Consider the following 27,172-nt stretch of genomic DNA (forward strand, 5'->3'; position numbering starts at 1 on the left):
GTTCATCTATATTGTCGACAGACCTGCAGAATGAAATATCACGGGACTAATTAACAAGACTCATTAAGGAACCGTCCCCCAAAGCTACGACAATTAATCTGTGACTAAATTAAGTACTGGGGCTTTCAATGAGGAATTTGTAAAATCAACGATTGCTGCCCTGCAGGCGGTATGGGACACTCCACCCGCATCGTGGATCAGCAAAAGCATCATCTCCTTCTGTTGGTGGGTACGAACCATCCGTGCAGACCCCATCTCGCCACCTCACGATAATATTTAGCTTATTCATTGATCATCGCCACTCGGTTTTCCTATTCGGTCACGCCTGCGGTAAATGTCGGAAGACGAGTCCTACATGGCACTGCTACAAAAGATGAAAGAAATATTGGATTTTATTTAAGAATTCTTTCATTGTCTCTATGATTACTAAACTAGATAGCAATTTGATACCCTGAGGCGGAAGATGTAGGGGATTTATCAAGGACGCCATTCGTTTTGAACTGGTGAAATATTGACTCCATCTTGCCACTACATCATAGTCCGTTTGCAGAAGTGCTATTTGCTTCTCGAGAATCATGAGAGCTCGGGGTCAAAGCCCAATACAAAAGGCTGCATTAAGTCAGCAAAATATTTGCCAACATTAACAACATTCGAATGAAATATTCCAGTTTGAGCGCAAAAAGTGTAGTTTTTGCGTCTGCTGCCCTTGGGGCATAACGGTTGCTAACAAGGATGAAAAGAGATAACCACCCTTCATTTTGCCCCTGATACCAACATTAAGACAAGGAAAGCCAACATTTCCACCTCATCAAGCTAAACGGTAATATATCGTGATACTGGCGGTAAACGGGCTTAAGGTATCTCAAGTTAACCTGGCTTAAATCCCCGTACATCCACCCTATCCCAGTATGCAAAACTACACTAGTTGAACAAGTAAACCTCAGGTGGAAGATCCAGTATTTCGATCTTTAATGATCCCTTTTGATCATGGGAAAAAGATAAGTACATATGTTGAGTATCAGTCGTTAGCGCAAGGGTTCAGTTCACCTGACTTAAGGAGTCAACCAGGCTTCGATCCTTGGCAGCAGGTATGTGAATTAAAGCTGGATTAACTCCTTTGCTAGACGTGGGCGATCTGCATGTAAAGGGAGAGGGATGCCTCAACATATGAATAGCCTCAGGTTCTTCTTCTGTTGGTTGTACATTTGACCAATAATAGATTTGTGATTTTACAAGAATGAGCCATGCACTGGATATTTCGTATGAAAACGTATTTTGTCTGCTTACACTATGACATCTTTCGGACCAAGGCAGGGGCGATAGAGTTCGTAAAGTTTGTGTTCAGGTGTTTTCTTCACGATAATAATGATTATGATAATGATATCAATAATAATGATAATAATTTTAATTCTGAATAAATTACAACAAATCGAAGAGAAAAAAAGAGAAAAATTTAGTGGAATCAGGGAGAGTCGAACCTGTGACCACCAGTGCGATGGTCCAGCATTATAACCATTAAACCACCAAGTCCTTTTGTTTGGTTGAGTATTTTTTTCACGTTTCATAGCCAGTTCATAGTCATTTTAGTTCAAGGTTATATCACTAATTTTTAAATCTGCTATATATTTTGATTAGAAACTTCCTTATTGAGACAGGGATAACATTCGCCTGCATCCTGCAGTGACTAATAACCACACAATATAATTGGATGCGAATAGAAAAATAGATTTTTCTCCACAAATTTGATTGTGTGCATAGCAAACAATGACTGATCACTTTAGGAATACTCGTAGGGGCCGTTTAACTGTAATAATTTCATTAACACCGAGTAATTCCATGTAACATCATCAACATTTGTTATCGCCGTGGCAGTGATATTCAGCAGACAACTGCATGAATCATTGGGTGGTGTTTTATATCCACCCACAGGGAAAGCAGACGACACATAATTGGGATAAACAATGATATTTTACAAGGATTACTTAATCAACAGTTAAGCAAACATTTGTAATGTCATTTCGTGTTTCGTGGACAGAGTTGGCGTTAAACGCGATCTCGAGATTATGGAGTCAATTATTTTGTTTTATTGCCGATGGAAAATACAACAGCATATTGGATTGCTGAATGTATCTCGGTATAAAAAACATTTAGCAAAGGGTGTGGTGAGTTTTTAATAAACACATCTATGCAAATATTTTAAAAGTCAACTCAAAGACAATTGACATTTCCCTTTACATCTATCTGTCATGTATATAAAACCAATGCAAATTGTATTCTATGGGGAAAAATAAAATGGCATCGTTTTCTACTCTGAAACCGTTGGAAATAATGATGATCACCTTCGCTCAATAACAAAGCCACCTGCCAGAAATCCTCAAGAAAAGCAATGGAAGCATAAAACTCGAGTTGAAGGGACATCCATTTTATGACATCACCTAACATGTCGACTGCTGCTGTTCCGGATTCAAACGTCACAAGAAACAATATGGCACCGAGTCAGACTGTGATGATTCCTGGCATTGTCCATCTATCTATAGGTCTCGTTGTCCGATTACATAAAAACTCCGCCTCACTGATCCCCAAAAGACCTAGTTGTCTGGCTCAGTTTGACCCCTGAATATTTGTTTATCTAAATACCCCGAATTGAAAATCACTGTCATCCTAGGACCATAATAACAGCAGTTAGTTGAGTGAAAAATTGTTGCTTTTATGCACTGGCGACTCCGTCCGGAATTCCGCCTAGGGCAATTTTCGGGTCTCGTAATTCAGCCAATCACAGGAGGTCGACAGCGGTAATTGCGGGCTTGTTATCAGGCCAGTGTCAACAGGCGTCGGCTGGCTGCTGGTGCTACGTTTCTTTTTCTTATGTTGTAATATGACAAAAGATTGTGAAAAGTCAAATGATAGAATGGACCATTCGGGCGCCCACCTCATCATTTGGAAAGGTTGATGCGTTGCTGAAATCTTTGAAGTTTTTTTAGAAGCGCCTATGTATATCGTCAGCTGTTGTCAACCTGGAAAAAGGCCTCCGAATTAAAAGGTCGTACATGTACATACCCATTTGAACAACAACTGTAACGCACTTACACAATATCAGCAATATACAAGAACCCATACTCGTTTTGACCCGCAGGCCCTTACATGCATGTTTTGGAACCAATTGCTTTGGTCGTTGCATATTTTCTTCTCTGCACCTATTGTTTTGAAACATCAGGATTGCTTTCTCCGTATCTAGACAATTTGAAATGTGGTAAGCTTCTTGAAAAATATTGTTATTTTCAACATTCCGGGCCGTTTTCAAATTGCCTGTCGAATTGGTTCATAGCAAAAAAAATGGAAATTATCGTGTTCGCGGAACATTGAAAACACTTACAACTTTTATTTAGTGTCTGTTCTTACAGATCCATGACGGCCTGGAATTCATCCTATTGTCTAATAAAGTGTCCCAATCACAGTAACCTGAATAAGCAACATGACACCTTGTCGCGAAATATGATATCAGACCTAGCAATAATACGTTAAATGATACATCTGGCTCGTGTAACGGGTTGCCGATTTAACAAGAAAAACACTCCCACCTTCCATAGTTTCACACTTTCTGCAGAGTTTCAACAGAAATTAACTAGTTTCTGACCTTTGTCTTTTGTGGTTATCGATCCACTATCTTCATGTAAAAAACACGTTGCCACACATAAGTCTCGGTTTTGTGTACCTCGCTCCCGTTTGAATAAGCCATGGCGATGCCATAACCTTGAAGATCCTTGAAGGTCAAGACAAAATGCAGAATATCAGAACCATATTCAACTGAAAGATTCTCTGCCCGATATACAATGTATGCTTAAGTATAGTTTTTCTTTAAAATTAAGATTACGTGAGATGGGTGCAAAAGGCTATAGTATACCAGGCTTGAGACTCAGACGGCCCAGAAAAACTGGTCGAAGTGACCCTGCCCAACTCTAAAGCCTAGGGGCATCGGTAAGCCATCGCAACCAATGATAAAACAACATGCACAATCTTGGTATCGAATGTTTCACTCCGATGGAAACCGATGTTAGAAGAAAGTTTGTTGGGGGCCGTCTGCGTCAAGCAAGGATCGGATCTCAGCAAACCAGCCGACTTTGGCAGATAATATGATAATTGCAGACAGATAATGTAGCTATTGCACCGCTCGGCGCCGGTTAATGCGGCGTTGGACCGTTAATAGAGCGGGCAACAATGTCACTCTTTGTTGCCGCCACGACCAGTGAAGACAACTATTCTTTCTGACCAGCAGCCCGAGCTTTTCTTGATGGATCTTAATTCCGTTGAAATGCGCCACAGAAATCTTTGTCTCATAAAAAGCCATGAAATTTCATGCAGTGTATTGACAGTTACTTCACGTCATTATGACTTTACCCCACCTGTTTGCTAATATCGAAAGTCGTTACAATTTCTATCCAGTTTCCTTATAGTACATCATCTTTAACCTAGACTCGATAAGAGATACCGATTTTACGGAAATCTAACTTAGACAATAACAGAATCAAAAGTGTAACGAAGTAATGGACTGCGTATGCACAGCAAAATTCCTCCTGCTACTTAGTGAGCAAGAGCTGGTATTGCTCCTTGGCAGATAAAGGATAGGGCTGTTCATCGTCATCGACTGGGTGTAGCAATCAAGGGCAAGTTTTATCTGGCTGTGAAATCGTCAGGACCAAAGCTAATTTTCACAATCATGAGATTCAGCCCCACATCGTTCTAGAGGTCCTCGTCTTCCATCAGTCACAAACAGACAACTATCGACCAACAGAGAAACCAGCTTGTTTAGCAAGGTGGCGATGACAACTGAAGTGTAGAAATAAACTGGCTGATCGTGTGAAAATGAACTTTATGATCGCTTTGTCGTCTGCCTTTGCTCTGTCGTCTGCCTTTGCTCACATAGTGTATTCTGAACGTCACATTCCGGATTCTGTAAGAACACTTCACACTCAGTGGCCACTTAGCCAAGGCCCTGAATATCAGGCGGGCGAGGTAGGGACCGAACAACTGTAAAACATTTTGGACATACTGACAAATAATAAAAATTAAATTGATGCAAATGTAGTTATAAATGTATTTTATTGATACGGAGCACAAGTTTACCACCAATAAATCACTTATATACAAATAATATTAATATTCTCCATATCACATTGATATGACATACCACCAATTCTGTAACGTGACAGATTTCATTCATTTGTATAAAAAAAACCCATTTTGGGGATTCCTTACACCAGGTAACCACCTGACCAAACTAGACGTTAAATTATTATGTACAGAATGGACACAGCTAAATATAGCACATGGTAAAACATTACAAATAGATAAGAATCGTTTCAAGACTGAACGAAGGACAACGCTAAATTCTTCTGTAACGACCACGGATGTTGATCTACAGAAAAATCAACGGTGCCGCCAACACCGAAATCGTTTAAATCTTCCTGACGTACGCTCTTACATGTCCTAAAAATGAAGGCCTTTGAACCTTTGAAACACCTAACCTTTGAGGCTTTTTCACGCACCTCTTTGAGGTTTTTCATTTCCCATTTTTCATTTACATAGGAACTAGGGGTGCACACCTGTGCCAGCCGAAAACCTTTCGGAAAGGCGATTTTTTTAAATTCAGAGTGTGATACGCTATTTTATTGGCGTCATACTTTCAGTCTTTATACGTTTCTTGAATTATTTACATATATGTCTAATACTTGTCAAGATATGAAGACTAGCTTCAGCCATCGTCATGGATTTCTCTAGTGCAAAAACAACATCGTCCCTGTATTCACTGCCTGCTGGATAAAGAACATATACCGCCAAGGCTGGGTTTACAAAGAGCTCGTGTTGAATTCTCCAATACAAGAACGACCCGCGACAAGTGACAACGTAAACTGTGTGTAAACCCATGCTGTTGTTTTTTTTTATTTGACTAAAATGTTGACTGAAAAATTGTCTACCGTTATCTTTTATAGTCGAAGAATTGGAATGTTTGGTAAATCTAAAATGCCATTTTCATTTGGAAATGTTAAAGCTTTTTGCGCTTGAGATGACTTGGTATGGCCAAAGATAAGCAAAAAACCGTCGCAAAAGTTAGGAAGACAGAGACTGAACTACGGTTAAAAATTTATTCCAAATGTGAAAAATAACACTTTTAGTATTTCTCATTTAACCAAATTTTGTCGAAATGTAAAAAATCGCACTTTTGAACTCAACCGACCACTCTGGGGGCGAACTCCCAGAATAAAAAAAAGTTCAAATTCTCATCAAGAAGCGTTCTCTCTGAATTTAATAAGGTGTGGTATTCTAAGTACAGGGGTATGATAAAATGAAACAGAGACAGGAAGAGAACTATATACGGCAGTGATAAACCATGACCTGTAGTATAGTGTCGCAAAGTGACTACAGCGATAGTTACCCAATAGCGGGCCTAATAGGGACTGCTTTGGACAGAGCGCCAGTCATGCCAGTATTACTGATGTGGTCGATTCTGTCAAGTACGACAGGTCATCCTCGATTAAATCGGTGATGTGCATCAGATTTTCGATCAAATGAAATGAAAATGATACTACGGCATTAACCGAAATGCCATACAAATGTATTCAACTACATGTATGACTCCAAAAAAATTTAATACATGTATATGCATGTACAACAAAACGATCCCACTCAGTGTATGAGCATACATGTACGATAATGAAATGAACACAAATGGTAACTTTTTAGTATTGGTCCAGTCAATAAACTGATCGAGGCAAACCCCTTGCACAGTCAGGCAAATGTTATGAATATTGATGAAGTCCAGTGAAAAAAAAACACTGGACATTGAATAAAAATATCTTATAACGCCTCACACCCAAGTGTTGAATGATATTAGCAAATCTACACGTGCTAAAACTGAGTTACAGAGTTGTCACAAAGAATGGGGAATAAGTAATGACATTCCTTGAAACACGTCATTATTTCAAGATCAAAATGTCGTCACTCTATGGTAGAAACGTCAACATTTTATGAGTTCCTTTCAAAACTGACCACCATCTTATGAATAAATTATGCAAATATCCGTAGCGGGTTTTAGTGTTCCTTTGACCAACGTCTATCATGCCATTGCTGCCCCCACCATCGTCGTACTTGTGGATAAATTTAGTCCGGCAGAGGGTAACGTAGAAAATGAAGAGGAGAGACTAGAAGGAAGTGACGTCAGTGAGGAATGGCCCAATGAAAAGTTGTTCAGTCCACTGTGGTTGAGTCCGTGTGAGAAACCACCGTGATGTGAAAGTCCACCATGGTGTGTTAGACCGGACATACCGGATGATAGTCCGCCCATTTGTGACGACCCGTGATGAGAACCGTATGAGCCGCCCATAGAGGGCATGTAGGTCGGCATGGGGTTGTGCATGGCTGGGCTGAGGTTTGGCGGAGAGAATGTCGAAAAAGGTTTATCCAAAGGCTTTAAAAGATCGCACATTGATGTTCCCTTCTTCCCCTTTTTACTTTTCGTCGACATTTTTCTGTTCCGCGTTTGGATGCCATCTTTTTTCATGGTCAGTGGTCGGGCAACCTGAAACGATAGATTAAATGGAACATAAGGACGGTGATGGATGATTGAAGCTACAAAGAAATGACTGTTTACTGTCAAATTGCTTTGACATTCGGTCGTCCAAGATGTATCTATACATTGTGTACTGTAAATTTAATGTACCTTTTACCATTTTCACTGTTAATGTGCGGAATTTATAAAAGGGGTAATTTTATTCAAGGTATTTGGACTTCCAAATAATGCAGTGCAGTGTAGGCCCTATTTATGTGTCAATCAAAATTCTCAGCGGCGTTCCTTGCGGCGTCTCGCGTCAGGTTAATCTTGCGACTCGGCGCCTAATCGAGTTAACCCGGCTCAATTTGGAGGCGACACCGCGTACGGGGTGACCATTGGGGCGGACAGAGGACCAAAGCGGCACACAGCAACATCGGATAACGTACTGTTATACGAAGACTGGTTTTCAGGGCTAAATCCGAAAATTGTCTTAAGGTTCTATTCAGTAATGCATTGAGTAACGACCATAATTTTCCATTGGGGGTTACAGGGGTACAATGTGTCGACAGGAGCGGTGCGGCGGTCTCAAAGGGCACAGTCACCGACCCCAATTCGCCTGCCCAGCGTCTGCAGGTTGACGGGCCCACTCCCTGACATAACCGGCTCCTGCTTTTGTCCATCGGCTGAAGCGAGCGGCGCAGGGTCTAGCAGTAACACGTTGATACCTAAGTCTCAGTTTACGGTCTTTGTACCCCTTGGCCCTTAGGGCGATATTGGCCATCGCTAGCCTATTCTACCTATAATTATCTAAAGTGCCCCCACCATGGAAAGGGGTCAATTTAGCAAAATGATAAGATTGTTCCATACAGAAGAGTGTACACAGTAATCATTGTAATGGCGTTATTTATGGTCTTCCTTAGCAATTAGAGCGAGGAATCGGAGGCCATCTTGAAAATCCCGGAACAGTCTGACAGCTCCAGCGATGCGCACTTCGCCACCGCCAGACGGTCATTGCGTTCAATCACGGAGCAACGGAGACGTCCACAAGAAAATCTTCAAAATACTCTTCTCAAAAATAACTTTCTTACTTTACGTATCTCCACTGGTGGTTTGTCTAAATGATTGTACCTCGGTTATATCAACGTTAATTATATGGGTGCATGCTTTGAAAGCCGTCTCGATTTTAAAATACTACGAAAATTATTTGACGCCAATATGCCGGGGATGCGCCCTGGACTAGAATCGTCTGCCGTCACAGGTAGTCGGGTCCTCATAGGGGCTTTTATACTGTCATTCAACCATCCCGTCGCGGGTGAATCGCCGCTGCCAGCGCATTGTCCCCGACAATTTTATCAGGTCTTCCGATCTACGATGTTTGAAAACCGCGTCACGATTTATATGTGAGATATCCTGCATTAAATGACCGTATAATGTTGAACAAATACCAGAAACGATGTGATTGGTTGCACTAAATCTGATATGGCGGGGTCACAATCTGATTTTGTTAAACACAAATCAGAAAGTGATTTTACATGGAATTTAACTAGAATTGTTACAGATGTCTGATACTAGGGTTAAACCAATATTGTAGATGTCAGATAGTGGTTTCGTTAGGGAAATGTATGTACTACTGGAATATTATCTTGTAAATTTAGCTTTGACAATAAATAACCTACAACCCGGCGTGACATAATGAGGTCCAATGACGCCAGTACATCAGAAAGGTTGCGATGTTTTGCCGTACGTTTACAGTGGAAGGTATGCTACAGAATAAACTGCCTTGACATAGAGGTTTTCGGGAAAATTAAATGCCCTAAAAGGTTCTGGAGTTTCGAGTTCACTGAAAAAACCCCCAAAAGGTGCAATGCGTTTTATTCTTAGAGTTAGAGACTTATTTACCGCCAAGATATTCAACAACAACAGTTGACCACATGAACGATGTATAACTGAGCCTGAAGGAGGCGTATCCCCAACGGGCTTACCTCGTAATACCCGTTTACATTGAAGACCCAACCAGCCAGACGCGGCCCCTCTGATCTCCCTTTGATCTTCACCAACCCCCAAGACAAACTAAGTTAAACCATAATCCTACAAAATATGTTATTGCTTAGTTTTCGCTGCTTAACCAAGAAAAGTGGACTGGATAAACATATTATGGTACTTAAGTGTGATTACTGACCCTGATAAAGTGGATTAGAGGTCGCCTGTCAATTTGTGGTCAGTTTAGCCCCCCTAATTTTGTTATTTTCGTGGGTCTGTCTGCCATTCCTCGAGACTTCCGATCCACGCGTCCCCACTCAGTCGCGCGACGACTTACATATTGGTCAACAGAGGTGGCACGGGGAGCTCGGTGGTACAACAGTTTAGCGGTGGCCTTGTGATCGGGAGGTCCCAGGTTCGATACTGGCCGGTGCCGATATAGGCATAGAGGCTTCTAAGGAAGTCATCTTATACAACCTCCTAGTTAGGCACTATACCAGCACTAACTTCCAGGGATGTATTGGGGAAGGGTTATCAATTTCAGACCATCAGACAAAGCCAAATTTTAAGACTACCAAACCTTGGATGTCATCGATTTAACCAAACCTTTTGACTGTCATCGATTCAATATGGTACCAGTATCGCTGTAAAATAGTTTCAGACCCGCTCTTCAGCAGAACAAATTTTCGGCCTGATTTAATTCGATTGACAACACTAAAGTGTGTCCACTGAGGAAACACTAAATATTAAGTAATCTACAAATAACTATACAAGGAAGTATTCTTCAAAGGGCCATACGAAGTCGGACTCCTTTGATGTCTGAAATGATTTCAAAGTCTGATTCGATCCAACTTCCGCCTAAGTCCAGCACCGCCGAGAAGTCTGGCCCGTCTAGGGCGCTCTTTACCCAACTTAACTCACTTGCTATGTGGATTGGGCAAGACTGCATCATCTGTAATGATGTGCGACGATATTGCCAGTCTTGGTGGAGACCAAGTAAACCCTTCAGTGGATTACTACTTCTCTGTTTTGACATAATCATAACTATTACAGAATTAGGCCTAATAGGGCAGTTTAAGGCTTTGTCGAACATAGCAAGGAGCAGTGGATACGCTCATTCAGTGATTATCTCTTCAAAAAACCACAAGAGTTGAAAAGGGCCGAAGTTCCTAGACGCATTTTCGTAGGTTTTACGTGGTTTACCTATTAGGCTACTATATACACTGGCAAAATGCGCGGAGCACAAGCCGAAATGGCGCCATCGGAGTAGTTTAAAACTTTAATAAGCACAATTTGGGTCATTATGAGATTTTGAAGGGCTTTTTTCCAAGGTTCAAAACCAGTGTTAAGAACTGCATGTTTCCTGTAAGAATCCGTGTGAACTGTCTTGAAACGTTTTACGTGGTTTAAGCGTGGATATAGCATGGATAACACGTAGAAACAATGTAAATTTGTGTTCAAGGTAATTTTGCATTGTTGACCATAATGCATTGTTAATAATGATACATGAAGATATGACTTAAGAATTACTTCACAATAAAATGCTTTAAAAACGGCAAAAATACAGAATGGCTATGAACCTGATTATCGTTTGTTAAATACTGTGCATGACTTGTGTATAAAAACTGCCTCTTTTAACTTCCATTGCTGAAGTAGCTTTTATCTGTCGGGTCATTCATTCTGCTGTCTCAGCAGATTCGTATAGGTTGCCAGGATTCAACGCTACCATATAACAGATTAATACATCATTTTGACTTTTTGGTTACAAAATGACCTGCATTGACGTTTGCAAGGAAAGTCACTTGGTGAATACCTGGAGCCCGACCTGGAGCCGCGTAAGTGCCCCAAACACCGGTCCCGGGGCTCTGGTCTGCCCCGGCTTTCATGGTCAGCCAATACGGCCAATTATGGATCAATGAGATTTCGACTTGTCTCCGCAGTCTGCTATCTATCATTGTCTCCGACCCTGCCTCCATTTGAAACTTTTCAATGCCCCGTTTGGTTTTCTAACTGAATTAACTACGCCTTGTGAGAAAGTAGAAAGGACTCGAAGACTTCACTGGCCATGACCACACTCGCCTGACAGCCGGTGTCAGCTTTTTTCTTTATCGAAGACAGTCACGGTGTGTCTGCGAGAGTTTCAAGTTAATACATCGCAGTTAGGGTTGAGAAGGATATTCCACTGCACAAATTATTCTGACAAGCGCTAAGTTGGTTTTCTCGGCAAATTCTTGAGTATCGCGGCAGTTTCTTGAAATGATTGGTACAAATCTTGGTTGGAATGGCCTGGCATTTCTTGGCTCATGGTTTTCACAAGTGTAAGTCAGATACAGTTGTGAACAAGTCAGAATCGCCAAGATGATATTTGCACAAAATGATTGTTTAGAATGATGGAATACTACTTACATTGTGTAATTTGTAATAAAGTCCACAGGCGTTGCAGACAGGATCACCGTTCTGGTTCCGCCGCCATAACGTTGTCGTAGAAGTGCCGCAGTTAGCGCAACTTGTACCAGCTCGCCTTGCTGCTGACTGCAAGTGAAAAAACATCACCAAGTTAACATTATTTCATTGAAAATATCACAAAACGAAAAAATGGTTCACTCTTGACCAGCCACGCTTTTTAAAATCAATTTACCGGTACTCGCTAAACTTGATGTTGACTTTAACTTGACGTTAGGTCTAACGCTGAGTTCAACGCCAGCGACTATCGGTTAACTCGTTTTGAACAGCCGGATAATGGATCTATTTGATTTGACACATTTTATTTACATTTAAAAAAAGGCTGTACAAGAATTAACTTATCATTGATATAAGTTTTGTCACATATTAAATCAACGAAGAAAAAAATGTTACTGCGAACATTCGCACATTTTCCCGGTATAATTGAATCTACATGTATTGCCAGGGAATTTGGTTTGCAGATGTTTTGACGCCAACTTGCTCCAAATCATGTGTATACAGACAGAAGCAGGTCGCCGAAGGTGCACCCTTTTCCAAAATATTTGGTAAAAGGAGCTGCCTTCTAATTGGCATTTGGTTAAAAAGAACTTGCTTCTAAATGACGTTACGTTTCCTGTATCAGGAAGACCAAACCAGTATCAATACAAGTGAATAAGTGTGGCACCAATTACATAAACATTTGTCTAAAATGCGGCAAATTAATGAAGTTATACGACGCGTTATGTAAACACCAAGGAGGAAGGAAACGCAGTCGTGGCCCCACCGCGCAGCTGGTCTGCAGGATGCAGTTGTTTTCTAAATATGGAGACACGCGCCCGATGGTACCCATCAAAAAGAGGAAGTTAACCTCGCTTCAATGTTGCCGCTTTCTACAAACAGTTGTATACTAATTAATGCAATAGCTCGAAATGGAACCGAGATTGAACATGAAGGTACAAGGGTTTTGGCTAGTTGAAGGAGGAAGTTTGAGCCTCATGTTCAAGAGTGGCACATCCTCCCCGGTGGTTATGCTAAAAAAGTGGCACCAATACACGGATCACAGAAAGCGCGAAATGTGTCAAGTGAAACGTGATGTTATGATACTTAACACAACATGTGGGAAACACATGTCAAATCAATAATAAGGCACTTTTTTATCTTAAAACAATGCTGTGAGTGAGCTCTCCATATAAGGCCACATTTGAAGTCCAGGATTCCCAATTTCAAAATGGCCGCCAAAGACACCATGTTCATCTCGGCGCCATATTCAAACCCAGGATCCTAAAGCCCCAGGTCCTGAAATGGAACTTTTACTCACCAGTCTTCTTTTTGGCTTGATGAGTGGTCGGTTAGCACCGTTCATTTTGTGGTATAGTCCGCAGGCATTGCACAGGTAGTGTCCCGTTCCGTCACGACGCCACAGCGGTGTTGAGGTAGCTCCGCAGTTGACGCACTCTCGTCCCTCTGAAGTACACATTGTAAGATTGGTGTCATTGCATTGGTTAAACCACACGTCCATCGTGGAGACTAGATAAGTACAGAGAACTTTCAGTCATTTGAGGGCACGGTATATGATTTTCAAGTTCTGATACAACATCAGCTAACATCATCTCAATTTTTGAAATGTCTACATATATGAATTTATCTTCTTGCTCCACAGAAAAAAGCACAACATATAAGGCTATTGCATACGTTGAACATTTCGAGATGTTTTTTATCTTTAAAAAAAGTATTGCTCTGCAATTCTGTTGCAGTTTAAAAAGTGAAAGGTTATCAAAGGGCATTTTCTTTGCTGAACCATGAGCTATACCGTGCCGTCAACTCTGCTACTTATTTTTGTTAGTAGGTATCAACTAGGTTGATATGGAGTTATGAATGGGGAAGGGGGTTAGTAACCGAAGAAAAAAAATATTCTTAAAAAAAGAAATCTACGTCTTGTTATATTGTGATGGATTCAGACAACTAAACAAAAGTATCCACAACTAAATTGAAAAAAAACACCCTTGAGACATTCTTGTTTCCCGACTTCAGTCAGTCACCGGCTTTACAAATATCTTGGTAGATAAATTCAATATAGCATGATATATGCACAGTCACATACTGGTATAGACTTGTTGAGTTATTTGCATTTCAGTAAATTAAACTTCTACAACCGTTAGATTTCTATTGTCCGGATCCGCCGCCCTATTTTTCTTCCTGAGTTTGCTTTGTTCTCGCGTTGTTCGGAAGTGAAAATCACGTGACCCCTAGACAGGAAGTCTCTACTAGGCCCAGGAAGGCCCTAATGAGCTGAGAATCGTCGAATTGTATTAAAAAATATGCTGTCAAAGTTATCTCTAAGATCGCAGATGGCTTTGAACCATTGTATTGAAGTGGTCTCTCAGATCATAAAGTTTTTAAAAGAACATGAATTATTTGTTATTGTTCATGTACATGTACTTTCATATTTGATCAGACAAGTACACTGCACGTCTGTTGTCGTAACTCTTTGAGATGGAACGCCTTTTAAATGATTATTAGAGACTACAGCAATAGTTCGCCAGCGAGAGATCTAACTCAACGCATACTGATGATATGATATGAATGAAATTTCCCCGGCGAATAGGTAAAGTTGGGTACTCGAAGGACGTCAACAGCAAGCCCTAATTTTTACCCTAACCCTCACTTCAACTCTAACCACATCCAGTGAAGCTTTTTAACAAATTTCAATAATATTTGGTTGATATGCGCGCTTATTGCCAAGTTGTCTGCAAAGCGTTGACGACAGTATCTTCAGGATCAGAAAAGTGACGCCAGCCCCCCTAAAGACAGCATCTCGGGTTCCTAAAAAGGAAAGTTTGCCCAGAAAAATATTTTCAAAACACTGGGTTGATTAATAGCTTTCAAAATGCGTGGCCGGCCAAGATGACAATTCAATGGTAATACATACTTTAACACGGCGTTTTACTAAACCGCGCCTGACAGCCTAGGAGTGCGTGGGGAGTTTTGAATTCGATCCTAGGTGGAACTTGTCCTCGGGATTTGATGGGCCAGTAAGATAACTGAAGATAATGCAGTGATGGTTGTCGATAAAAGGCTATCGGTGTCAGGGCGGCCATCTGGCCCGGCAGTGTGGCTAGGGCCCCGGCTAGCGCGGCAGCTGCCCGGCTAACGCCCCGTCCAACGGCGAGTTGCTGCCAGAAAGCCAAGGCGCCTCGCTAACTCTTTAAAAGAAACTTCTAACAGGTAATCACAATTTAAACTCCATTAAAATATGTTCATTCCAGCGTACAACTCAGCGTTATTAAATGATTTTATCTAAAAATATCATTTTTCAAAATGCGATTTCAAATGATAAAGTTCTAATACCAAGTTTTGCACTGAACTTTTTTCTTATCTCCAATCTCCTTTGGTTTGCTACGAAGCAGTATTCAGGGTAGCGTCTTTCAGCTTAATGGCTGATGTTTGGGGGTAATAATAGACCCCATGATTTTCTCTTGAGGGTTCTGTTTATACCCATTGGCACTTCTCATGCGTTGATAACACAGCCATGTAACAAATGTCCTCTAATTTCCCTTTGCTACAAAGAAAAACCCCTGCAGCAGGCGATAATTTTGAAAGGGTTTCAGCAAATATGCCATTAGGTTGTATGCGCTGCGTTACCTTTATTTATGCCTCATCTAAAGGAACCTTTAAACATTGTTGTTAAAACATCAACGACAATCATATTTGAAACTGTTGCAAACAAATCGAAACAGTGAAGAGATGAAGCATGTTCACGACCTTAGTCGCAAATTTAGCCTGAAGTTCAGATTCGAACCATTTTGTGTTTATGACTGTTTTATCAGAGTATACTGGTGAAAGAGTCTTTTACCACTTAAGGTTGCCTTAACCTATCAATTCCCCCAAGTTGTCTTATAAATAGAAGATTTCCTAAGCAAAATGCCTTTGGAAGAGACATACGTTTCTATCCATCTATCTTCACCGTCACCCTTATAAGGGAAGTTGTGGCATTTTCTTCTCTGCAATATTTATTGGCAAGCCTCGTATTTTGTTCAAAACCGATCTACTATGGAGGCCCCTATGCTGATGACATAGGTCTTGGCTTGTGTTAAGGTTGCATGAACGACAAAGAGACGATGCAACGAGCAGTCCAATACATAGCGTAAGTAAAGTCGTTATTTTAGCCCCTGAGGGACAACAGGGACAGCATCTGACCGCTTGTCAAACACGAGGGGTGCGTGGGGAGTGATAAACACCAGAACCCCGCCCCATGCATCAGCATCTGAAGGAACTTGTTGTTACTATGGCTTTAGAATATGTCTCATCGCCTAATGGGCCGTAATTAGCTATAGATACGGCCAACACACGACATTGTCGGAGCTGATCCATTCGCTTTGTCAGCGGCAGCAGTGGTGTCAGCTGGGAGAAGAAGCAACATTTTGTTATTTTGAGAGTTTTAAGCACGTTAGGAGATGTGCAAGGCAGAAGTGTCAATAGTTTCAGTGGCAACATTTTGATGAGTTTAAGAGCTTAAAGCACTATGGAGATGATGCAGCAGCAACAGTGCAAACGCAAAAGCGCTTTTGGAGATGGTTACAAATACGATTGTTTTCTCTCGTGCCACAACTTAATTCAGAACAGTATATCATCGAAGTTTGTATAAGATAAGCAGTTGCTGAGAAAAAAACAGCGAGGGTTCACGAGGCATTTACCTTGTTCCGCTAAACACGATTGGAGATTAAAGTGGCGACGGGTTTTACTACCCGCTTTACTCAGACGCTGTGATACCAAAAAACAACGCCACACGGTATCAAATGCACTCTATGGCTGCTTATGGGTTATGCACCTCTAAAACGCTGTGTGTTTACAGAAGACACTTTAGCTCGAGATTCTTGGTGAAAAGGACTCTGTCATAGGAATTCGTTCACTTCTTCTGGATTGTAGCGATATCATCAGAATCGCCGTAATTAACTGCATTTGTTACCTTGAAGCTCCCGACTGGCGCCGCCCCACATAGCAGACGATCAGGTCGGCCAAGATTGGGAATTGTTTCAGGTTTACCTTACTCTATGCTAACAAGCGCGCGGTAACTAAGGTAGCTCACGGAGACTGGTCTCGCGCCAGCCGTCATGGCAGTCGCTTAGGCTAATTTCAACGGTTGGTTCGACTGTATTTGAGCGTGAAAATGGCGGCTAATGTGGCAACAAATTGTGTTGAATTTCACTTATTTATGATTGATAGTGCACCACACATCGGTGGTATGAATTCAATGCTTTTTTTTATAAAATGAGCACGCAACGTCTGCAGAAGAACTTCCGGGAAACAAGAATGTGAAATCAACAAAAAGTTACTATCAGACGAATCATTAGATTAGTTTTTCTCGGCGTAACGAAAATCCAGAATACTTCCAACAGCAAAATAAGTGATCTAATGTTACTTACGTTATTCAAAAATCTTTTAATATTTCATAGACGTAAATCATAAACTAACCTGAGCTAGATCGTTTGTTACTTCTTGCCCGAGCCAAAGTAGCTGCCTTGAACATACTGGCTGCTGGGTGGAACCCGAGGGAACTGGTGTAGTCGGGCCCTGTCATGTAAGCCGGGTACGTGGCCATTGGATGGGCTGTCGGGGTACACGCACTGAAAGAAAACCCGGAATCCATCGACGTCGGGTTCGTGTCTTTGGCTGGCTTGGTTTCTGGGCTGTACTCTGTATTGTTGTTGTTGTTGTTGTTGGCGTTACCCGTCTCCGGCGTTCCATCTTTCGGAGGCGTAGGGGGAAAGCTGAATAAATGCGAAGCGTTTTGGGAGCTGTTGTTGTTTATTGAGGCCCCTGCGTGTACTGAGAGTGGTCCCGATGTGTGTGGATGCGTCAGACCTTTGCTGAAGGGAGACATCCAGTTGGAATGGGCGTGAGGGACCATGGTTGGTTTGGTGTCTGTGATCCAATGATGGAGAGGTGTGTGGAAGTGAGGTCTACACACTTGGCTGCCGCCTGAAAGAACACAAATGCACCAAAAGGTTAGATATTTGGAGACATTTCTTGCATAAAAATGATAAATATTACAAGAAAAGACTTGGAAGACATTTCTCACTTTATGATCGAATGAAAGAAATCAGGCAAGCCAGGAAGGAATGTTCATATCTATCCTAAAATCTGGTCGTATTGAATAGCATCACGGAAAAAGAAAAGGTGTCGAAAATGATATTTAAAAAAAGAAAGGTCATAAATATTGCTGTCATTGTATTCGCCTGTGATTTGCCGTAACTTAATCGAATCGAGAGCAAACCATTTTGAAGTATTACGTGTGTATTTCTAAATTTGTTGCATCAATGCTTCGATAAGTATAAAAAAAACTGAGTTGACCCTTTGAGATATTTGATGGTTCATATAATGCTTACTTCTTCAGTTTTTGCTTCAGCTCTACGGTTTAAGTGCGTCCCACTGGACTTGACAACAAGTGTGAAGGGATCCAAATATTCAGAAGAAGCTTAAGTTATCAAAGTGTTGAGCAATGTCGTTCAAATCGCTTACATTAAACGATATTAACTTTAAATGATTATGGTAAATTAGATGTTTAAAACGAGAAAAATGAAATATCGTATGAAATATTAACATGTATATAAGCATAAATTCTTAAAGCAAAGGCATAACCTACCGAACTCGTCTCCAAGAAGTATCATATTGACAGACTAATACTGATCCCAATACAAGAATGATACTGTAACTGATGTCGATCACTGAGAAATTGTCCTTGAAATCGACAAACTATTAATTGGTTGAAGATGGAACGTAAAACGAAACTGCGATAAAATCCAGTCTTTGATAAAGGAACTAGTGGATGCGTCTGTGAGACAAGATCACAGCCCGAAGTCACAACCTGCACAGAGTCTGATTCGTTATAGAGAAGTGGACAAAGTCAATCTGAATAAATTCAGCTCATGAGCGTCCCGATCTTATCACGGAGCGGATCTTGAAGCTACTGCCAAGAGGCTGATGATAACTCCAATTGGTCGAGATATAAGCCGTGAAAAATTCGATGCGGTTAAGATACGGCGGAGACAGATTCACTGGGAATGCCAAGCATGGCGATATTATTGTTTTTACTCGGATATGATGAGTGCTGGAGCCGCCAAGTCGCGGTATACGCCGGCAGTCGACCCGAGGCCACCTTATGTACACATCAGAAGACAAGTTTTACACGAATACAATATTTCTATATAACTCAGGTAAAGTTGTTGGTATTAATAATTGCCAATCTTGATTGATTTAATTGACAAACATGTAGTTATTGCGGTGATAAGAGGGAAAGGCAACCTTTTTGCGGGATATCTGTAACATTTGTTTAGTTTGATAAACAAATTATAACCTTGTTTGCACGCACTTAAAACTGATCTCATCGTGTTAGGCAGCAACATTTTTTAGTAAACAGAGTACAGTATTCTCTCTCATGTATTTTTGTAAAAAGCGGAGGCGCGTTACTACGCAAAAACAGTCATATGGTGACAGAAAGGATTTGGAAGTTTTGCTGAGACTTTGAAGAATCAATGTGACATATAAAAAAAGAAGATCCTCTCGGAGTGTAGTTAATTCCATATCAAAGTCGTCGTGGCCGACTTCTTTCAAAATATTCACCACTCTCCTTTATACTACTAATGAAAAAGAGAAGATTGCCATGACTGTTATAACTGTGGAAGGGAACTACTTAAATGAACTGTAATCAGTCATTGACCAGTTGAAACGTCTTCTAAAAAGGACATTTGCAGGTTTTATGAAATGCGCATAAATGTATACAGCTTGCACTTTTAGACATAAAATGGACATTTTAGAAAGTTTTTTCAACCATATGTTGTCCTACACGTTAAAAGCGTCAGGAGTACTGGCTAAACAGACGACATAATTTTGCTGTTAGAAATGGGTTAACATGATCTTTGTCACTGCTGCCAAATACGAAGGGATCGTTTTGGATATTGTATTTAAGTGAATATAATGGTGGAGACAGTACGGCGAAGATGAACCAAGAACTGTCAACCGTGGTATTGTTGGGTGGGACGGGGTTTTCGAAGTGAGTGAACCAAGACGCCCGGGACGATTAGATTTATTGGGCGAAAATAGCTGAACTAACTTCTATTCATTGCCTGTTCATTAGACATAGCGTCTTGGGTTTTAATACGCGGCTGCAGGGGCCCACCGTGGCTTATTAGGTTAATAACACCCAATTCATGTCCCCTAGTATTAATTCGACCGCTGCTTGTCCTGCCCATCCGTGATTGTCATTTGTCTATGCGACTCATCGTGATGGTATCTGTTTGTTTAAGGATGTGGTATAGATAATGATGCTCCTTCAGATTCCCAAGGCATTGTCCGATGACAATAGGCCCAAAGAGGGCAGGGCCATTCTTGGACAGCCTGGACAAGGTGCCGACCCCAGTATGGACAAGATACTTAACCATAGCCCCATAAAGACAACTAAAGGACCTAAGCACCTCTTTTCCGGGGCATTTAACGCTAATTATGATATTTCTTTTCAAGTGTGGTGATCATTTGAGGTTCGTGACTTGAAGTCCGATACGATGGGGGTTGGAGTGAATTGATACTCGAATCAGGGGGATGAGGATGATTGGGGTATAAACTCAGAACCGCCTGCTAGGGAACGGTCAAGACACTTATTAATTGTCTTCCCTGAAATGATGAGAAGAGTTAGGGGAACGAAAGAAGATGACGGAAAAGAAAAAGATTGAGTGAAGAAAAGCGAATATTCTGACAAATGATATGTTCAATTCTGACAAATTGAAGTTGAAATCGGTTGAGGTTTTAACTATCTTCTTCTTGCAGCACCAGTGCTGTTCAGAATTGCAGCTATCAAGGGTGAGTGAACTCAATTCGAAAACCCAGGAAGTCGAACTAAATTCTATCTCAAGTTAATATCTAGTGATATACAGAAGTATGAAATTAAAGAGACCAATTTAGATAAAATCTTGGTCGAGAAACCGAGGTCAATTCTCCTTGAAGAAACGAGGCCTTCGCGTGCTTTCAGGCAAACCAGATTAGTATTCCAGCAAGGCCTATGGAGCTATGTAAACACACTTATATACCAATATAGACCTATACTATCAAAACTTATTTATGGAAATTTAATATACTGTAAGGATTTTGAGTTTACTCCATTTGAGAATGGATTAAAATGATTTCTGAATGTGTTTTGTCCGTTCTCTTCAAGAAGTGAACAGTCACATTGTTCACAATTTCAGTTAGATTGAACTCCGACGATAGATTGGCGCCATGGACGTCCCAAGATGAAATCCGAGTTCGGCATAGACAGACGGGTTTTTTCTTCGCGTTGGAAATCTTTCCTTGGCGGTTCTTCTTGAAAATCTTTTGACAACATGCATCAAAAGTTTGGCTTGTCGACGGAATATCTATCAGTTGAATGCTCTGAATAAGGTGACACAAAACTACCATCATGAACGTGACTTCTTCATACGAAAAATCACCTAATCGTTCAAAATTAAGGCTTATATATATATTAAAGTAAATCCGTCTGAAATTTCGTGGCTATATTTACAAACTTCAAATCAACAGTTCCGATTAACATATGTCACCTCCTCACCAATCCCGGGCATTTTTTACACATTTTCCTGAAGCCTTTTCGTTCCTAGACATGTTCTTAGCGTCTAGTTATTGAATTCTGATCCTCAAGTTGTCAAATATCATCAATGCAGGTGCCTTCTACCTGCTGACCCACACATGAACTTGAGGCTAGTTTTACAGTTACCACAAGAAGCAAGTTGCAAACATGTAAACTGGCTTGTTGAGTGGAGCACAATACATGTTAAGTTACAGGGGTGCTGAGGCAGCGACCAGGGTGGCTACTTGACTTGTTTGAGATGACGCCATCTTGGAACCACCCTGAGAGGCTGGCGGGCGGTGGACAGGGTAGGCCTACTCGAACGATCAACGCTTGTCATCGCGAAGAAATTCAAATCCAAGACTTACGGCGCTGCACTTAAACCAGGGACGCACTGAGCTACTTCATTCTCCTTCCCATAAACATCTGAAATAATGCCAAATATTCGGGATACCAACATACCAGTGGGATGGTCTGGTATTCTCTAAAAATTCTCTTAGATTTTCCTCGTTACAAAAGTTTAAATGCACTAGAAACCATATCCATAAATTCTGATAAATCAGTATAAAAATGTGTGTAGCTAAGTTGCTAATATATTGATGAAAAGCAACGGAATAGGCTTAAATAACAGAACTTAGTAATGCCCGTAAATCAATCACTTTGTTAATTCAATAATTAGTAACAAACAAACGACAGCACGTGACAAGCCACACAACAAACCTTGGCCACCGGAAATTGACATCATGACATACCGCAGCCATCTCCGAGGAACCGAGGCTGCGCACCACACACTACCAGCAGTGTACTGCTGACACTAATAATAACTGTTAAACAATTGACAAGGGACGCCGCAGTCGCCTCAATCAGATCTGTATTTTGTCACTCACTAATTAGATAATGATAATTAAATCCGCTACTGTCGCAGTTAAAGCAAATTTTCATTTTTCACTTGAAACAAGCCGTATAAGTGACATTATGCTCAATTTAGCATGCCTGTCATAAGTTAATATAAAACACACTGGTTGTTATTAGGTTCATTACAAGCAGTAATGTTGTTACTACATCTGTTTTATACAATTATGATGGCTAATCAGTGTGGAGATCAGATCTGTGGAATTGGCCACATCATGTAGCGCTACTTCATCAAATATTCATCAAATGTTCATCAGTAGATCTTCAAGGTGCAGAAATGAGGTACGGAAGCGAACACGAAATTGTTATGGTTGATGTGCGCGTTCGAAAGGCTTTTGAGACAGTGATGAAGGAGGATCGAAAAATAGTATTTTAAGTTGTTGGTTGGTGTCATCATGACAATATTGTTCTTTGTTTGTTTAACACGAGTGTACGTGAGGTTTCTCTCTCGTTGGTCATGAGGTGTGACCTAGTCTTCAGCCGGAGAAAATAACTTGCTGAGTATATCAGTTCCGCATTATAACAAATCGACCGATGTCAGCTTATGACGGTTGACGTATGTCGTAACGCTTAAACTTTGGAAGATATCTTGCGCGGACAAAGACAAGGTATGGTTACATGAGACTAAGTCTCACCACAGATGTTAAAAGCATAAAAAGGTGTGACGAAGGAGACGCTTTAACTTCGGTCGCGGAGCGGGTCAACACGAACCCAGAGCTTTGTTGGTTGCTATCTTCGGTCAATCAACACCGCGTATTGTTCCAATGCATCCCTTTTTATTCAGCGGTATAGTAATTATATATCCCGGCCTAAATGAAGGCGCCCGGGATTGTTTTTCAGTCCTTCTTCGCCACAGGCGCTGCAGACGAGAGGCCTGCATGGACGGACATTGCCACTTTTTGCTCCCGAAAGAATCAGAATTGCAATGCGTTTTAGTGCACTGATGTGCATTAGAAAAGTTTTGGTTAAGGTGGACGTGACTTCTTTCTAAATGCATCAAGCTATTAACTCTATATCAAGTTACACGGACGAGCTTCCAAAAACAGTCAGCTACTTCTTGTGTGGTATTTTGTGGCATCTCGGGCCCAGTGGAACCGCCCAAGCGACAGACGACCCGACTATAATGGCCTGGACAATGACATAATGAAGAAAATGGGCAGCGAGAAAATTTTAAACTAACAAGTTGTGGGAACGCTGCAATAATGCCATTGCTACATATTGAAGAATGAGCAACAATGGTGGTTTTCGAAACTTGTAATCTTCCAGAGAATAGAAGATGACTTCCATTTTCTTATGAATTGTTACTTTCAAAGTTAAGATATCAAAATCAAGAATTTGTTCTGTGACCCATCATGGGAAGAAATCTTTCCTATATGATCACCATGCCGATTGTAAAATCAACATATCATTTGTGAGAAAGGGATGTCAAGGAAGGGAAAGGACCTGTGTCTCTATAAATCCGAAGGTCAATGATTGATGCATTTTATAATAACAAAACGAAGAACTGTCACTTAATATGCCACAGTTTGGAACAAATTTACTGATAAATCCACTTTCGGTGCGTACTTTGAAAACCGCCAAGCTATCAATCAACACCCATCAATGATATTGAGAGGAAAAAAAACATCAGCAAAGCTGCATAAAAGCAAGTTCAAAATTCTCAAACAATATTTTGAATAGTATGTATGAAGATTATCCATACTTGATATAAATGGTGTATAAAATGGTCAATATAGATGACATATATCATTTTTTTCAATCAAAAAATGTTCTTTTACGATCAATACAATATTCGACAATGAATTACCATTTATTACGTCTGATCCAAATCGCTGATCTGATGTGATTTATCTCATGCTCTCTAGCGTAACATGAATTACATGTTAGAAGAATAGGATGATTTTGCTGTAGATAGGTGTTATATATACCAGCTTCCGGTCTAGAAGAGGTGGAACCAAAGCACAATATTTGAATGTTACAGCTGTGAGTCTGTTTTCATGGCTTTGCCACTTTTTGCGATTGTATCTGATCAGAATCTTCCCGAATCATTGAACACAACCAATAGTCATAATGGAGTACGCGTGTTTCGCATTTACGTGTTTATCTTATAATCCGAGGCTTGTTCGTTTCGCGGCCGTGTTCATATTTAAGGATCAACCAGTGTCGTCTGGTGGCGCTAATCCATAGATGCAGATCATCATTATCAGCTGATACGTCTGTTTCTTTTACATAGAAGTGGTGATGATGATGAAGGGCTAAATGAACCTGATTTGTAGCTGTTGATGTTGTAGATTAGCCATGTCTCTCTTCATGTAAACACAGGCCTTATTCGCACGCACCCAGAATTAGCCCCGATGAGTCCGGTGGGATAATTGTCTAGATAATCCAAGAGAAGTGTAATTTACAACTGAAGTATATGCTGCTTTATGTACCTTGCTACCGACTTCAGATATCCATGCTCAATGGAGTAACGTACGTGTAGCCCAATTTAGTTGAACCCACTTACACCACTTGGAGCACCTTGAACCCCAAAACTTGGACATCGTTTAAACTTCTTCTTATACTGGTAACAGTTTATAAGAGCAATATAAAATAAACGCCCCAACTGCTGATGCTGGTGAAGGTTTTAGGTAGGATAAATCTATGGAAGCCTTTTTACATTTGATCGGTTTTGCCCTTGATGAGTTAAACTACAATAGTAGGTCATCATTATAGTCTAAAGCATGTCTAACATATCAGGAGACATTTTCCTTGTTGGTCGAATCAGAAGATAGATAATTAGACGAACAGGAAACACAAACACTTCAACAATTCATGTTTGAAATATAATACAACAATGATTATGTCGCCAAGTTGCGTATAACTTGATTTATTGAGGTTACAAGCTTCCCAAGCATAGCGCAAATGTAGGCCAATAAAAGTGTACACTGGACTTAATCAATTTTGTAAATCTTTATAGTCCAGTAACTTACAATGTATCTGACGATTTGCATGAAGCCAACAACACAGCATAACGGACATGTGTATCTTAATGCATTTGCTATTACTCTAATAATTTTAGTAAGATTTAATCAGGAGGACTGAAAAATCAAAAACATTGTTTCTTAATAATAAGTGGAAAATTCTGATTATATTACTCAATCGATACTTTTCATTTCAATCATTTGCGTGACGACTCTTTTGGCAAATGATTATAAAAATCCTGATGGTGACATCTGCAGTTGTATGTAACATTCATTGAAAAGAAGTCTTTACAGTAAATAAATCATAATAATTGTCATCAACGAGTACGATATTGGTAAACATTGTAACCAAAATCCACTTCAACCTCTCAATGAGAAGTAAATTACCTATGACAGCCCGCCTGTAATTTGAACATAACCTGGCGAAGTGCAAGCAAGTGCTGTTTCTGTTGGTAATGTTCTCTCGGCGCAAGGTGCATCATCGATGCCGGCAAAGATTGGTACCACCTGTGACAAGGTGAAACAAGACCTGGTCCACTTGACTTGCTACATAAATTGCTGTGTTGCATTTGTACAGTGTATTAACCCTCAGAGTTCTGTTAGACTCTTCGATTTTCTTTTTTCAAAGGATGCAGTTATTTCTAAACAAGTTTTCGTGTTGCCGGTCAATGCTTTCTTTTTGAAGAAATTTCTAAAAATATGCCACAGTGAGTCAATAAGAAAATATACTCGTGCATTGATCGACAATTTCTTATAACTGTATCACTTATGACAGTAAACATTAATCTGTGTTTGTATACGCTAATTTCATGCTACTTAATGTCCCGAACGTCTTGCCGCGAGCGACATAATATTCGGCTGCCTTTGGAATCATCAAATTTCTCATAAAATTGTGTGAGTAAGTTTTAGCATTGAACTATCAAACCTTATGGATCTCACCGCTAAATTATAAAAAAACCCACCAAACTTTGTAATCCTGCGGTAAATATAATTGTAAGCTCAAACTATATTCTCGATATTGGCAAATCTAAATAGAGAAAAACGCATCCGGTTACAAACTCCTCTATTTTCTGCTTTGATGTAGAAGTCCGCTGACTGATGAACGTATTCTCAGTTCGCGATTTATTAACAATCTGTTCTAGTGGGTGTCCCGCGAAGTGCAATCCGCCCCCTTATCGATTTCATATCAGAAGGCGGACACGGATAACATCAGCCGTGGAAATAATCAGAATTAGATAAATCGGGGCGTATTATAGCAGTCAGTGACTCATATTTCTCATGTTCTTGATCAGCAAGTTTGCTCAAAGAAATTCGTCGAAAGTGAAATATTAACTGTACCATCAAAATTAAAAAGGGACCTTTGGTTCCAAGAATATGATTATTGTCTGCTCTGCAAAATAATATTTTCACTGAGAAAGAAATATTTTGTAAACAATATTTTGCAATTAATTTTTATAGCAGTCAATTTTTCATATTTCGCGATTTGGCTAAGTGTTGTTAAACAGAAGGGAATTCTACCATCAGGATTCTAAACGAGAATAGACTAGCCCATTAAAGCATTGATTTAAGTCAATCACGCCTAATTCATTGATTAATTATACACTAATTTATCTGTACCAGCTGCGACTAACACAAAAAGATGCGGCAAATTCGAAAGGTACGCGCGACATCGTCAATCCGAATATTCGAAATGCTCATCTGCACATTCACAATCTA

The 27,172-nt window shown here is 40.4% G+C and overlaps 1 protein-coding gene across 6 annotated transcripts in view; it reads right to left on the minus strand.

The window, feature by feature from the left end:
- Window positions 1–5,110: 5,110 nt before the first annotated feature.
- The window catches only part of LOC135491682 (transcription factor GATA-3-like), a 34,577-nt gene continuing 12,515 nt past the window's right edge, over window positions 5,111–27,172 (minus strand). For 5 of the 6 annotated variants that reach the window (XM_064777679.1, XM_064777682.1, XM_064777681.1 and 2 more), the window contains exons 3-6: window positions 17,441–17,947; window positions 13,287–13,495; window positions 11,933–12,058; window positions 5,111–7,573 (exon numbers count right to left, since the gene is read on the minus strand). In XM_064777679.1, the coding sequence (XP_064633749.1) occupies window positions 7,112–7,573; window positions 11,933–12,058; window positions 13,287–13,495; window positions 17,441–17,947 (1,304 nt within the window). In that variant the 3' untranslated portion in view covers window positions 5,111–7,111. The remainder of the gene's footprint in view (window positions 7,574–11,932; window positions 12,059–13,286; window positions 13,496–17,440; window positions 17,948–27,172) is intronic. The other variant, XM_064777683.1, reaches the window with a different exon arrangement.

The sequence above is a fragment of the Lineus longissimus genome, chromosome 7, assembly GCF_910592395.1.
Source record: "Lineus longissimus chromosome 7, tnLinLong1.2, whole genome shotgun sequence".
Classification (NCBI taxonomy): Eukaryota; Metazoa; Nemertea; class Pilidiophora; order Heteronemertea; family Lineidae; genus Lineus; species Lineus longissimus.